At 34.0% G+C, this 13,449-nt stretch overlaps 1 protein-coding gene across 2 annotated transcripts in view; it reads right to left on the bottom strand.

The window, feature by feature from the left end:
• The window catches only part of cdk14 (cyclin-dependent kinase 14), a 197,208-nt gene extending 186,031 nt beyond the window's left edge, over positions 1-11,177 (bottom strand). Inside the window, exons 1-2 of one of the 2 annotated variants that reach the window (XR_007179207.1) lie at positions 10,829-11,177; positions 3,655-3,686 (exon numbers count right to left, since the gene is read on the bottom strand). Coding sequence is in view for 1 of the 2 variants with exons in the window: in XM_048153943.1 (XP_048009900.1) it covers positions 3,655-3,686; positions 10,829-10,922 (126 nt within the window). In the remaining variant the exon portion in view is untranslated. The remainder of the gene's footprint in view (positions 1-3,654; positions 3,687-10,828) is intronic. The other variant, XM_048153943.1, reaches the window with a different exon arrangement.
• Between the last annotated feature and the right edge of the window lie 2,272 nt (positions 11,178-13,449).

Raw genomic sequence — 13,449 nt, 5'->3', positions numbered from 1 at the left:
AAATAAATAATGTATAATGATAGAATGTATATTAGTATATGTTAGATATTTTTGTTTCATATATATATATATATATATATATATATATATATATATATATATATATATATATATATATATATATATATAAGCTTCAAATGTCATAAATAGAAGAAAATAACATTACTTCGTTTTTTTTCTAAAGAAAATGCTTGTCTATGCAAAACTTGCTGCCAATATGCAAATATGATAAGAAGTTCCTATTATGCATGATTCTTTATGTTTTTCCAAAGAAAAACAAGAGTTATTTTGCATAATCTTTCTGCCTTTTTCCTGCTGACATCATCAGTCCCTCTAAGAACGCACTTTCCATGCCCAATCAAATCCTGACGGATAAAATCCATTCCATCTTACTTTATTCTCATTGAAGATCCTGTCATATTTCACAATGGGTTTTGAATGACAAGAGAGCTTTTCGTTCAAGTATGAGCAACAGTAGCGGCCTTAGCAAACACGACTAATGAATATTTTGAAGTAGAAAAAGCAAAAAAACCCTCACTTTATGTCACTCACGCATTAGTTTCACATACTCCAGGCATTAAACTTGCAGCACAACGAGGCCTCGTTTAGCTGACGGAGAGTCTTGTAACATGACACGCAGGAAAAAAGCTCAACTAGACATTTGCAAACCTCTGCGATCTGTTGAATTTTACATTTATTCAGTCACGGTTGTTGTTTTGCATCCGCTGTATTTTTGATGCAAGTGTAACGCGTGTTGTTAAACGGAGACGGGCTATAAAGCCCGTTGATGAGAATGTGACAGGCTTCCCGCACGCCTCCACTTCCTGTGGGTCTCTAGGGAGGAACGCAGAAACACAGACACACTCATCCAGGCCTAACCAGATGTGACGGCTGACCACGGCAGTGAAAGGACAAGAGCTGCATCAATCCAAGACACCAGAGCACTAGCGCTCAGGGTTATATAAAGATCTCACACGCTCCAGTTCAAGATCAAGTGTGTCATTTATTGATGTTCAGATAGTTTCTGGTGTTTAAAGTCACTGTGAAATCAAAATTAATTATTCTTATTCTTTATGGAATATTGCAGTATTTATTATAAATGATTCATTAAATTCATGTGCCTTGGAATCTTTAATCAAAATAACTTTCCCTCCCTCTTGCAATGTCATCTGTTTACTGGAGTGAGGGCGGGGCAACCTGTCACTCACATGAGATCCACCAATAGCAAACCACAACCATCCAATCAATTCCCCAAAGCCTCGCCCTAGATTTGTTCTTGTTTGAGAAGCTGTTTCATCCTGATATACGTCACAATAGGGAAGAAAAGACAATCACAACTTACGTTTCATGATGACTTTAATGTTGAGAGTCAATGGTACTTTGACTTTCTTAAGAGTGAAACAGTGATGCACATCAATTTCCATTTAACGTCAATATGCGGACTGAAGTATTAGCTAATATGCTCTGCTACAATAGCCATTTGGTGGAAATTATGGTGTCTCTGTTTGGAATGAATGTGAACCATGTCGAACCCATGAGCTTGGCATTGCTAGTGCCATGCACTACTGTTTGAGCTACAGAAATACAGATTGCAAATGAACTTGAATAAAAATTTTTTTTAAAATATTCAACAAACAAACAACTTATGTATTGCAATGGGATGTGTAGAACTAAATCAAAGCTTTGGTGCCTGAATACACAATGGTTTTGCTTTTGATTATCATTTTGAGAAATGTGGGGCCCTACCATACACCCGGTGCAATGTTTTTTGCTAGTTTCAGCCCGATGCAGTTATCATTTTCACGTCCTGCGACACGTTGTTTAAATAGCAAATGCATTTGCGCCCATTTGTTCACCCATAGGTGTTTTTGGTCTGAAAACGAGGTGTGTTCAGGTGCATTGTTGGCGTGTTGCTCTTTTGAGGCAACTGAAAACGGCTGCACCATTGAACAACTGAAACCTAAAGTGCACACGCGCAGTAGCACACAAACATGCCAAATATTAAAAATAAAAGGATCACAATGTAAAAGATTATTATTGTGTGCATAAAGATTGCTTTGGTGGAATCCGTCTTGTCCCATAGATGGTCTGCTCACGCGCTTTAACCGTTTAACCGCAGATCGGTTTCCTCGCTAGAGAAGCATTCAGTTTTTCCACTTGCAAATTCCACCATGTAAATAGCGAATCCACCATGGCGCGAGCGCATCTGGCTTTTAAAGGGAATAGGAGATGAGACTGTGATCGCTTTATTGCACGTTACACCCAAAACACACCCATAACTCATTAAGAGACTAGGGACAACCCTTTTAGACCATGCACCAGGTGCGCCTACCATTTTTCCCATTGTTAAACTAGCTAAAGTGGATTCGGACACGCCATAAGTGCACTTGCGCCGTGTGTTTTGGACAATGCACTTAGATCGTTAAAATTGGGCCCTTGGTTTTAAAGTTCGTCTTGTCTGAATATAAACAATGTCTCATTAGGTCTCATTCACTAATAATTGTGTGGATTATTTCGTATTTGTACGCACAGGAGAACTTCTCACGAAAAATCTCTACCTAATTCACAACACATTCGTACGCACATGAATTTGTTCTTAACTTGCGTGCACGAAGTTAGTCATTTGCATAAAACACGCCTAAACCATGTCCATATAAGGGCTTTCCGCGCACGTTTTCCTAACAGGCTTACGTCACTCTTGTCAGAAATACCGCTGTCTAAAGACGCGCTCTCGCCTGATCCTCCAGCAATGTCAAGCTGTGTCAATGTCAAGTGCCAGCTGTACATATGTGTATATCTGCCTTATTCAGAGAAACTTTGCAGCTGAACATAAATCACTGTATATGATGAAATGTAGGCCATTTAAGATTAAATCGTATTATTTAATAATTTGATTTTATATTTTTAATATGGATTATATAATACAAATAATGTAACATACTTTATATAATTATAGTCTTGTTAGGATGAAATTTCATATTTATATAACTTCTTAACACGATTATAAGGCCGTACAGAGTGTTGTTTTTTATGAGTACGAGTGCTTTCAGTTGTTCCTATATTTTGTCGTAGATTTAGAATAATTTTTAGTACGAAATTTTTGGCGAATCGTGATTTGTTCTTAAAATCGTTCCTATGCACATTTCACAGACAAGTTTGTGCGTACACATGCTTAGTGAATGAGATCCATTGTCTTTAAAATATTTCTCTGGAAAACATGGTTCTAGAAAATTCTACAATAAGCACAATCAGTAATGGCTGTAACAGTGAAAAAGGGCCTCAAAAGCATTAAAATAATGTTTTGTCATCCTGTTCAATGTTCCCTCCAATATCACTCGAGGGCATGTTTCCAGATCCAATGGAATAATAATGGATGGACCTCGGCACAACGAAGCAACGGAGAACATCTCTCCAATGATCACAACTGACACTTCAACCCTGGAGACCTACACCATTGCTTCAAATAGAAACATCCAAACAACACATCCCAGCATGCACTACTCCAATGACAGTCAAAGCACTGTGAAATCCATTAAGCCACAGACAGCACACAACTACACCAAAAACGTCATAACATCTCACGACAGTTACATTAACTGTGTCTTCCAACACTCCCAAGGGTTATGAAAGTCAAATGGTTGTATTTTCGCTTACCTCGTCAAAGCCGCTGTCTTCTTTCTTGAAGGCTTGAAGGGGAGAGAAAGAAAAGTAATATCAGACTTTCATTTTACTGACTATTGAACAGTGAATAAAAGAATTAAATAATCAAAACGTGGCTCTTTAATGCATTCTGCAGTGCACATGAAAATGAAAAACCAATAATAAAGGCTGTAATTGGCTGAAATATTTTTCCAGCCACGGCATGTCCACATTACATTTAATCCCAAAATCAAATGAAAGAAATTAGAAAATATATTTTCCATAAAGAAAAATAAAGCCTTGTTTTACTATACTATAAACTTCATAAACTTTTATATGTTAGGCCTATTTTAAAAATATGAAACATTTATTATATATATTTTTTTTTACATATTTATTATCTAAAAGTTTTCTAAAAAAAATATTTTAAATAAATAAAGTCAATTATTTAAACTGTAAAGTTTTTATCCAGTATATCATAGGCTTCACTTCATTAAAATATATACCGTTTCTTTTGATTTTGGGGTGAAATGTGACCTAGGTGTTTTTTGTGAGATTCACCCACACGTATAAACCACATCAGCATCTGCAATAAAGCCTTGAAACCGCAGAGAAATGGTTTCATCTATTGAAGGGTGAACATTCAACCTGATACTCTCATAGCAAACATCGACTTTTATAACATCATTTCATGGAGGAAACAGAAACTGGACATCATTTGGGATGAAATGGCCAGTGGGAGCAGAGAATAGATTGTTGGTAATAAAGCCTTCCTCTCAGATCTAATGAGACTATATGTGCTTGTAAATACTGGGTGACAGTTGTTTTATCTTTTTAACTGTTGTGGTAAAGATCTCTGTTGTGTCGAGCACACAGGGAGGATTGATCTACGGTCAATAAACCAATTTATGGTCAAACAAACTACCCATATTATACCCATACTGAGATGTAAAAGTGTTTGAGATATTGTTGTTTACTACTACAGAAAATAACTGCACTGAACATTGAAAAAAATTAAATAATTCATTTAAAGCTGAACTATTATGCCTTTTTCAAAAGTCTTGATTTTGTTTTTGGGGTCTGCTAGAATAGGTTTTCATGCTTGAATGTTCAATAAACACATTATTTTTCACATATTCTCCATTGTTGCAGCTCCTCTCTTCCCAGTCTGTCAGTAACGCTCTGTTTAGTTCCTGTCTCTATGAAGCCCCTCCTTCTGAAAAGCTCAATGTGCTCTGATTGGTCGGCTGGTGTGTTGTGATAGGTCACTGCTTTGAGCATTTTTGGGAAATGTTACGCCCCTTACCATAACCGCGAGTTGCAACACTACTAACTAACTCAACCAGGCCCCGCCCCTTTATTCTGCATATGCCATGGGCGGGAATTATTTAACCCTTAAATGCATGACTGTTTTGCCAATCATTCTTACATATTCGGGTCTTTATCGACCCGGATCTAATCTACCACGAAAGGATCTCTACCTGTCGCGATAATATAAAACTCCTCTGATATTAGAGTAACAATTGCAGAAGAATAAAATAAATCGTATTTTGTTACCTTTTGGAGCTTGAAAGGGCTCCGTTTGTGCAGATGTTTTATGCCATCATCACTGTCCTCGTCAGAGCTCATTTCCCAGTAAATTCAGCAAATAACAGGCTAGTTTAATGTTTGAGATCATGAATATGAGCCCTTTTGCGATCTCAAACGCATTCTCAAAACGATATAATTTTCAACATCTTCAAAATCAATATTTTGATCGCTAACAGCTTCACCAGATCCATCCAGTAACAGTTACAGTCATATTTGATTGCGCTCAGTACTTGCTCTGCAGTAAATCACTGAACCATTTCATGTTTTTCTTATTTTCTTATTCTGTCTGAATGAGTCGTCACTTCATCATTGTGTATCAGACATTGCCACCTTGTGGAATAAAGGTGAATTGCACTTATTCCGTCTTCTAAGATTCAATTATTGTTGTGCAGAAAAAAATATACCTACACTGATACACACCTCGGGTCGTTTGCGACCCTATACAATTTTTACAAAAAATTAATACAAAAATAGGCATTCTTTTATGATGATATGATTTTTTTCTTGTTATAGTCTTTATAATGAATTAATTGAGGAACACCAAGAAGGTTGATGTCTAACTTTAAAAAATTAATGAGGAGGAGGGTAGTGAATGACGTCTCGGGTCACTAAAGACCCAAGGTATGCATTTAAGGGTTAAATTAGGAATATTGTGACGTGTTTATTCCTAGAAGAAAACTCTAAACTACAATGGAGGCATTTCAGTGAGTTCAGAAACAGTGACACTGATATAATAGGATAGGACTTGCAACTTTGCAGACCTTTTTCATGCTCAACTAAAGAATGTTGAAAATGTAAAAAAAAAACATATATATATATATATATATATAAGCATAATATTTAGCATGTTCCTGAATTGAAAAAGTTTTTAAAAAGTCAACTTAAAAGTTACAGAATTTTACGTTTATCATTATGAAAAATGCACAAAAATACTATTTTCAATTTTTATATGAAATATATATTTTCAAAAACACGTTTTACTCTAAAACTGCAAGAAAATCAAAGTCATAAATCTAAACAAGTTGTATTCCAAATTTGAGCTTATATCTCAAAAAAATGAGCTTTCAGTAAGATTTTGTTTGGCCGCAGTACCAAACATTTCCACTAGATGAAATTAATTTCCCATTAATTTCCAAAACACTAATTTTTGACTGCAAGGAGCACAAGAGTGACTATTTTTTTCCATTTAACCTTTTGGAATCATGTCCATGATCTGTGTGTGTGTGTGTGTGCGTGCGTGCGTGCGTGCGTGCGTGCGTGTGTGTGTGTGCGCAATTGCCAAAACCTTTACCAACTTTCATACCATTCTGATGAAGTAAAAAAAAATGAAGTAAAAATCGTAAAATTCTTTGGTCAAAAATGACCAAAGAACACCAGATGGTTAAACATTTTAAAAATACCAGCTTCACATGGCTGCTTTCCATGACCATACAAAAACACATTGTGGTAATAAACATTATGCCACAAACACTGTCAGTAAAACTCAACTTGAACCCAGAACTTTCCTTTAAAATATAAAAGAATGTGCTCAGATCTGCGCTCATGACATCACGCAGATAACAGACACAGATCTCCTTCATTTGGCTGCTTAATAAACCCTCCCACAGTTAGATCATTTAACTGAAGCACTGAAGTATCACCGCTGCTGAGCATCTTTCTTGCATGTCCCTCGCAAAATTATTTATTCATGTCAGTGTTGTTGTTTCAAAGCGACGAGCCATTAAATTGCACCGTTCTCAAAGGAAAACTGTTACAGATTTCACTTCATTCACTTCAGGGGAAAAAAAACAAGGAAAAACACAAGTAATCGCTTAAGATTTAATGATATGCTACCTGTGTGACATTATTGCACGATCAGCATGAAAGCAGCTTCCCCGTCTTGGTGAGCAGATTAACTTTAATGAAGAAAAAAATACAGTCTGAGTCTCAAAATATCCGTCCCACACATTCAAAAGAAAAAACCTTTCTAAAGGCTTCAGATGGCGCAGGGTGTCTAAAAACAGCCAACTGGCAGCATGATGAAAAGATAATAATGCAAAATGAGCGGTGGGCCGGATGAGACATCACAACTTCAAACACACTCACAGAGACGCCAAGAACATCCACACTGAGATATATGAGGAGACAACGCCATAGCTATAGTGCCTACACTGTAAAAAAACAACGTCTTACAAGAAAATACTTCAAAAATTCATGTTAATTCAATGTGTCACTTGCCGTTTCTTTGTAATTATGAAATTTACTAGCAATTTCTGAGTGAAAATTGCTTCTACAACAAGTTTGTGTCAGTGTAGAAAGACAGCATCCTCATGAGTGAGTGATTTGAAAAGCTCTACGTGCTACACCTCCATGTGTCATACGTGCAGAGCTCCTGATGAAGTGCATGTGAGACTCGACTCACAACTGATTTAAATATTCTGATGACATGCATAATATGACATGATACTCACATATGCATATAAATAAAAGTCAATTTTTGATTAGACTATTTTAATTGCTATATATTTATATATTTTATATTATAATTCATTTTATTTTATTTTTCATTTTAATTTTTGACATGCATGACATTAGTCACATATGCATATAAATAAGTCCATTTTTGATTAGACTATTTTAATTGCTATTTAATTATGTATTATATTATTTATATATTATATTATATTATATTTATATATTTTAATATATTATAATGTATTTTATTATTTATTTTTCATTATGATTTTTTTAATTAACTTATAATTGATTTAAACATGTTGATGACATGCATAATATGAGTCACATATGCATATAAATAAAATAGTCAATTTTTATTAGACAATTTTAATTGCTAATATATATATATATATATATATATATATATATATATATATATATATATTATATAAATTATATTTTATTTTTCATTTTAAAATTATTTTTTCCATTTTAATTTTTTTATTTAATTAACTTATGAATTATTTAAATATGTTGATGACATGCATAATATGACAATAGTCACATATGCATATAAATAAGTCAATTTTTGATTAGACTATTTTAATTGCTATATAATTATATATTATATTATTTATAATTATATTATTTATATATTATATGTATTTTATTTTTTATTTTAAAATTATTTTTCATTTTAATTTTTTTAATTAACTCATAATTAATTTAAATATGTTATTTAAATTATATATATTATATGTATAATTTATAATTATATATTATATATTATATATTTATAATTATATATTATAATTATAATTATAATTTATAATTATAATGTATTTTATTATTTATTTTAAAATTATTTTAAATATATTCATTTAAATATTTTTATGATGACATGCGTAATACGACATTATAGTCGCATAAAAACAATTTTTGATTTGACTATTTTAATTGCTATATATTTATATATTATATCATATTATATTATATTAAAAATTATTTATTTTTCATTTTAAATGTTTATGATTCAATTAATAGTTATTCATTAAACTCACGAATTGAATGCACTTCATTTTGATGATAAAAAAGAATGGATTATATATATATATATATATATATATATATATATATATATATATATATATATATATATATATATATATATATATATATATATATATATATATATATATATATATGGATGGTACAATATTATCCTGTCATGTTATTTGGAATCAGTAACCAACTACAATTTGCAACTTGTAAGTAATCTACCCAGCACTGTATGTTGTATGTGAATAATAATTTATTTAAATTGTAAAAAGTATTTATACACTATGCCTTAATTTTATAAGAAAATATAATTTCTTTTCATTAGGGGGTGAAATGTGACCTGGCTGATTTTGTGAGATTCACCCGCATGTACAAATCACTTCAATGAATAATGGTCTACTCTGTGAATGATGCAAAAGAAGTTGTCTTTGCAGCAGCATCATTAACTCGATTTTGGAACGGGGCCCATATGAATTACTCCTGTGCAAAGACACAATCATCAGCCCATCAATGCTGCGTGTAGTGTCCTTTAACAGAACAGATGAATGCAGCTCAACCATGAGACACATGACTGGTGAAGTCAGCGTATTTAGGATATAAAAGCCCCTAGGCAGCATCTTTAACCACTGCAACAGAACAGCCTTTATGACACAGACAGAAGACAATCAAAATCTGAAATCAAGCCACAAAGGGACCAACTTAGTGCCCTAAATAGTGCTCAACGGTCTCTCTTTAACTGCTGACATACAATAAGCCATAAAAGTAGCATTGCTCAAATCATTTGGTCTCTATTTGAGCTCATATTGAAATATGACACATCTGATGATCAAAAGACTGAAGCCTCATCTTCTGTTGTCTAAGAGACCAAATATCTCTTGATGCATCATATTTTAGCTCGATTACATGAAAAATGTTGCATTACTTCTGTTTATGATTTTCAGATGCTCTGATTGCACAAACTGCAGAAGCATTTCATTTATCTATTTAGAGTTGTTTTAATGTGTTTTCAAACTGACTCCAAACAGAAGCAAAAATGTGAGAACAGTCAAACATATGCCTGCTTTATTATAAACCAAAAGCTTCAATAATATCTGCCAACGAGGTTTTGATGAAATCAGATTTCTGAAGGGAAATATGTGACCCTGGACCACAAAACCAGTAATAAGTCACACAGGTATATTTGTAGCAATAGCCAACAATACATTGTATGGGTCAAAATTATACATTTTTCTTTTATGCCAAAAATCATTAGGATATTAAGTAAAGATCATGTTCCATGAACATGTTTTGTAAATTTTCAACTGTAAATATATAAAAAAAATGTAATCTTGTAAGTAATATGCATTGCTAAGGACTTCATTTGGATAACTTTAAAGGTGATTTTCTCAATATTTTGATTTTATTGCACCCTCAGATTCCATATTTTCAAATATTGTCCTCTCATCATCAATGGAAAGCTCATTTATTCAGCTTTTAGTTGATGTATAAATCTCAATTTCAAAAAATTGACCCTTTTTAGTGGTCCAGGGTCACATATTAAATATAAATAACAGAACATTGATGTTAAGCAAAAGTCTCCATTTGATCTGCTGAGATATTAATGAGATCTTATGATTCTTCTGCACAATCCCAAATCAAAGATCTTTACAGATGCAAGTTTAGAGGATTTCAGTCACTGATAATGAAGCACAATGCAGGAAAGCCATGAAAAGTGTTCATGAGATGGCTCTGATCGATCACACACATTGATCACATGTGAACCTCTGGCAGAAGAACACAAACAATCAGATACTGATGCATCTGCAGATTAAAAGTCACATTCACAACAACAGACCCTCTTCTGCAGCACCTTATACGCTCATATTCTATTCAATTCTATTCTGTATTCTGTTCTGCTGGTTTGTGAAGAGCTCAGCCGCCTCGTGAACAATCATGCAACATCTGCATGCAAACAGTTGTTTCGTTTGCGTCTCATTTACTGTTCGCTTGATGCATAAAAAAGATAATTTACAGAGAAAACAAACTTTCCACGGACTGTCCTGCAGAAATAACGTGCTCGTGCACAATAACAGCGTGTATTTCGCTTGTGATGATGGACACTCACCGATGCGACTGAAGCTCTCCGATAAAGTTCTTCTTAATTTCTTCATCTTGCCGATTTTTTCGGCAGGTTGAGCCGCTGGCATTAAATCACACATGAGTTTGAAATCAGGGAGTAAATGAGACGCGTAGATTATAACTGTTGTATTCAAACACTGTCCTTCTCTATTAAATATGCATTTCCAAAGACTTATGACTACATATCTGGAGAGTGGAGACAATGTAATCCGCGATAATGTGACCGGGGAACTTCAAGATAACGTCTCTAATCGCCGCGGTTTTCCTCTGGAAATGTGGATGTCATTTTTGGGATTCTCTCCTTTTGCTTGGCGAGAGTGCGGATAAAACCCTGAGTTGGCCCCGCCCCCGCGGGGCAGCTATTGGCCGTCGAATGGACGTCTCGCCTTTCACTGGCTGCATTAACTGTCCATCATCGGTAGAGCTCCGCCTTGCCTTATAATAAGAGCCAGGCGTGCTCAGGACATTTACATTTGCACAGTTTTTAAACTGCTTTTAAGGACCCAAATAGTCCGTACATTACGCAACTCATAATTTCAAACAGGAAAAGATAAGAGTGGTTAAATAAATTAACTCATTTGTTTTTCATTATGCGTTTTATAATCAAGTTCTCTTTATTGTTGTTTTAATATTGTCATTTAGTAGGCTACTATAATTACTGCATCAAATTCCATAACATTTGTGACCACAAAACCAGTCATAAGGGTCAATTTTTTGAAATGGAGATTTATACATAATCTGAACGCTGAATAAATGAGCTTTCGATAGATGAATAGTTTGTTAGGATAGGACAATATTTGGCTGAGAAAATCTGGAATCTGAGGGTGGAAAAAAATAAACATATAGAGAAAATCGCCTTTAAAGTTGTCCAAATGAAGTCCTTTGCAATGCATATAATTTTTTCATATATTTACGGTTGGAAATTTACAAAATATCTTCATGGAACATGATCTTTATTTAAAGGATTAGTTGACTTTAAAAATTATATTTTCCTGATAATTTACTCACCCCCATGTCATCCAAGATGTTCATGTCTTTCTTTCTTCAGTCAAAAAGAAATTAAGGTTTTTGATGAAAACATTCCAGGATTTTTCTCCATATAGTGGACTTCAATATACTTGCACTAGCATATTGTATATGACAATTTAGTTCAAACTTTGACCTGTGGAGGGCAGTAATACATTTAGCAGCATCTACACTGCTGGAATTCTAATAGAGAAGAAGAGAGCTAGATCAAGATGAGCATTTATGGTAAAAACGTATTTAATTTTAACTTTTTTTTTTCGAAAATGAGTGATGATTTCTCTAGATAAGACTCTTATTCCTCATCTGGGATCATGTAGAGCCCTTTGAAGCTGCACTGAAACTGTAATTTTGACCTTCAACTGTTTGGGCTCCATTGAAGTCCACTATATGGAGAAAAATCCTGGAATGTTTTAATCAAAAACCTTAATTTCTTTTTGACTGAAGAAAGAAAGACATGAACATCTTGGATGACATGGGGGTGAGTAAATTATCAGGACATTTTAATTAGAAAGTGAACTAATCCTTCAATATCCTAATGATTTTTGGCATAAAAGAAAAATCGATAATTTTGACGCATACAATGTATTGTTGGCTATTGCTACAAATATACCTCTGCGACTTATGACTGGTTTTGTGGTTCAGGGTCACATTTGATTATACCACACAGTATCATCATATGACAACATTACTGTACTATAGTGAATTATTACATTTAAAAAAAAAATAAAAATACTTCACGGGTTAGGCAACTTTCCAGATTTAAAGAAAATTTGTCACTATAATAATAAAAATTGTCATGATAATACAAAAAACAAGCTTCAATTTCATTATTCCACATAAAACTTTTGATTTTAAAGTGAAATATGAGCAGTGCATGGCTGAATGTGTCACTGATTGTGTCTGTTATAACTATAGGATTAGAGAAAGTCTCTCTCTGATCCGAATGGAAATGCAGTGAGAATGTGGGAGGTTGAGATTCTACAGGACAGTCGTGTCTAATATAAACATTCCTTAATCAAGTTCACCGTCAAAGCAATCACACGCCTTGTCTTGCTGATTTCTGCTGCACAACGAGATTCTGATGAACTCATCACAAACCTGTTAGTCAAACACAGTTCACAACCATTTTTACTTCTTCAATCTGACGTATTTGCGAGTAAAACTAGCCTTCATCCACGAGGAAGTGATTGGATTGTTTAAAGTGTCTCTACATCACATGTGGTTGAAAAGTCAGCATTCTCCAGCATCATTTTCCTTGGAATAACGTGCACTGATGAATTATGCAGGAACATTTTAAGAAAGTAAATAGGGTCAGTGTTGATTTCATGTTCACTTAAATCTTTCATGCAACTGCAGCGCTCGACTCGTTCTGTTCAGCATCTTTAAAATGCAGCTGACGAGCGAGATCTACACAGCAAATTCCCAAGGATGAGCTTTGCAGAGTCTGCCTAAACATTTGCATTTCCCTGCTGGATTTTGTTCCTTTGCAATCTAATGAATGTAGCGGGCACAAATTTCCCTGTTATTCTAATTACGGCACAGAATGAACTGCATAACTAATGTGCTTGTCGATTGTTAACG

The sequence above is a fragment of the Megalobrama amblycephala genome, linkage group LG13 (genome assembly GCF_018812025.1).
Source record: "Megalobrama amblycephala isolate DHTTF-2021 linkage group LG13, ASM1881202v1, whole genome shotgun sequence".
NCBI classification, from domain to species: Eukaryota; Metazoa; Chordata; class Actinopteri; order Cypriniformes; family Xenocyprididae; genus Megalobrama; species Megalobrama amblycephala.
Note: the sequence above shows the minus strand (reverse complement) of the source record. Positions and strands in the feature narration are given on the sequence as shown.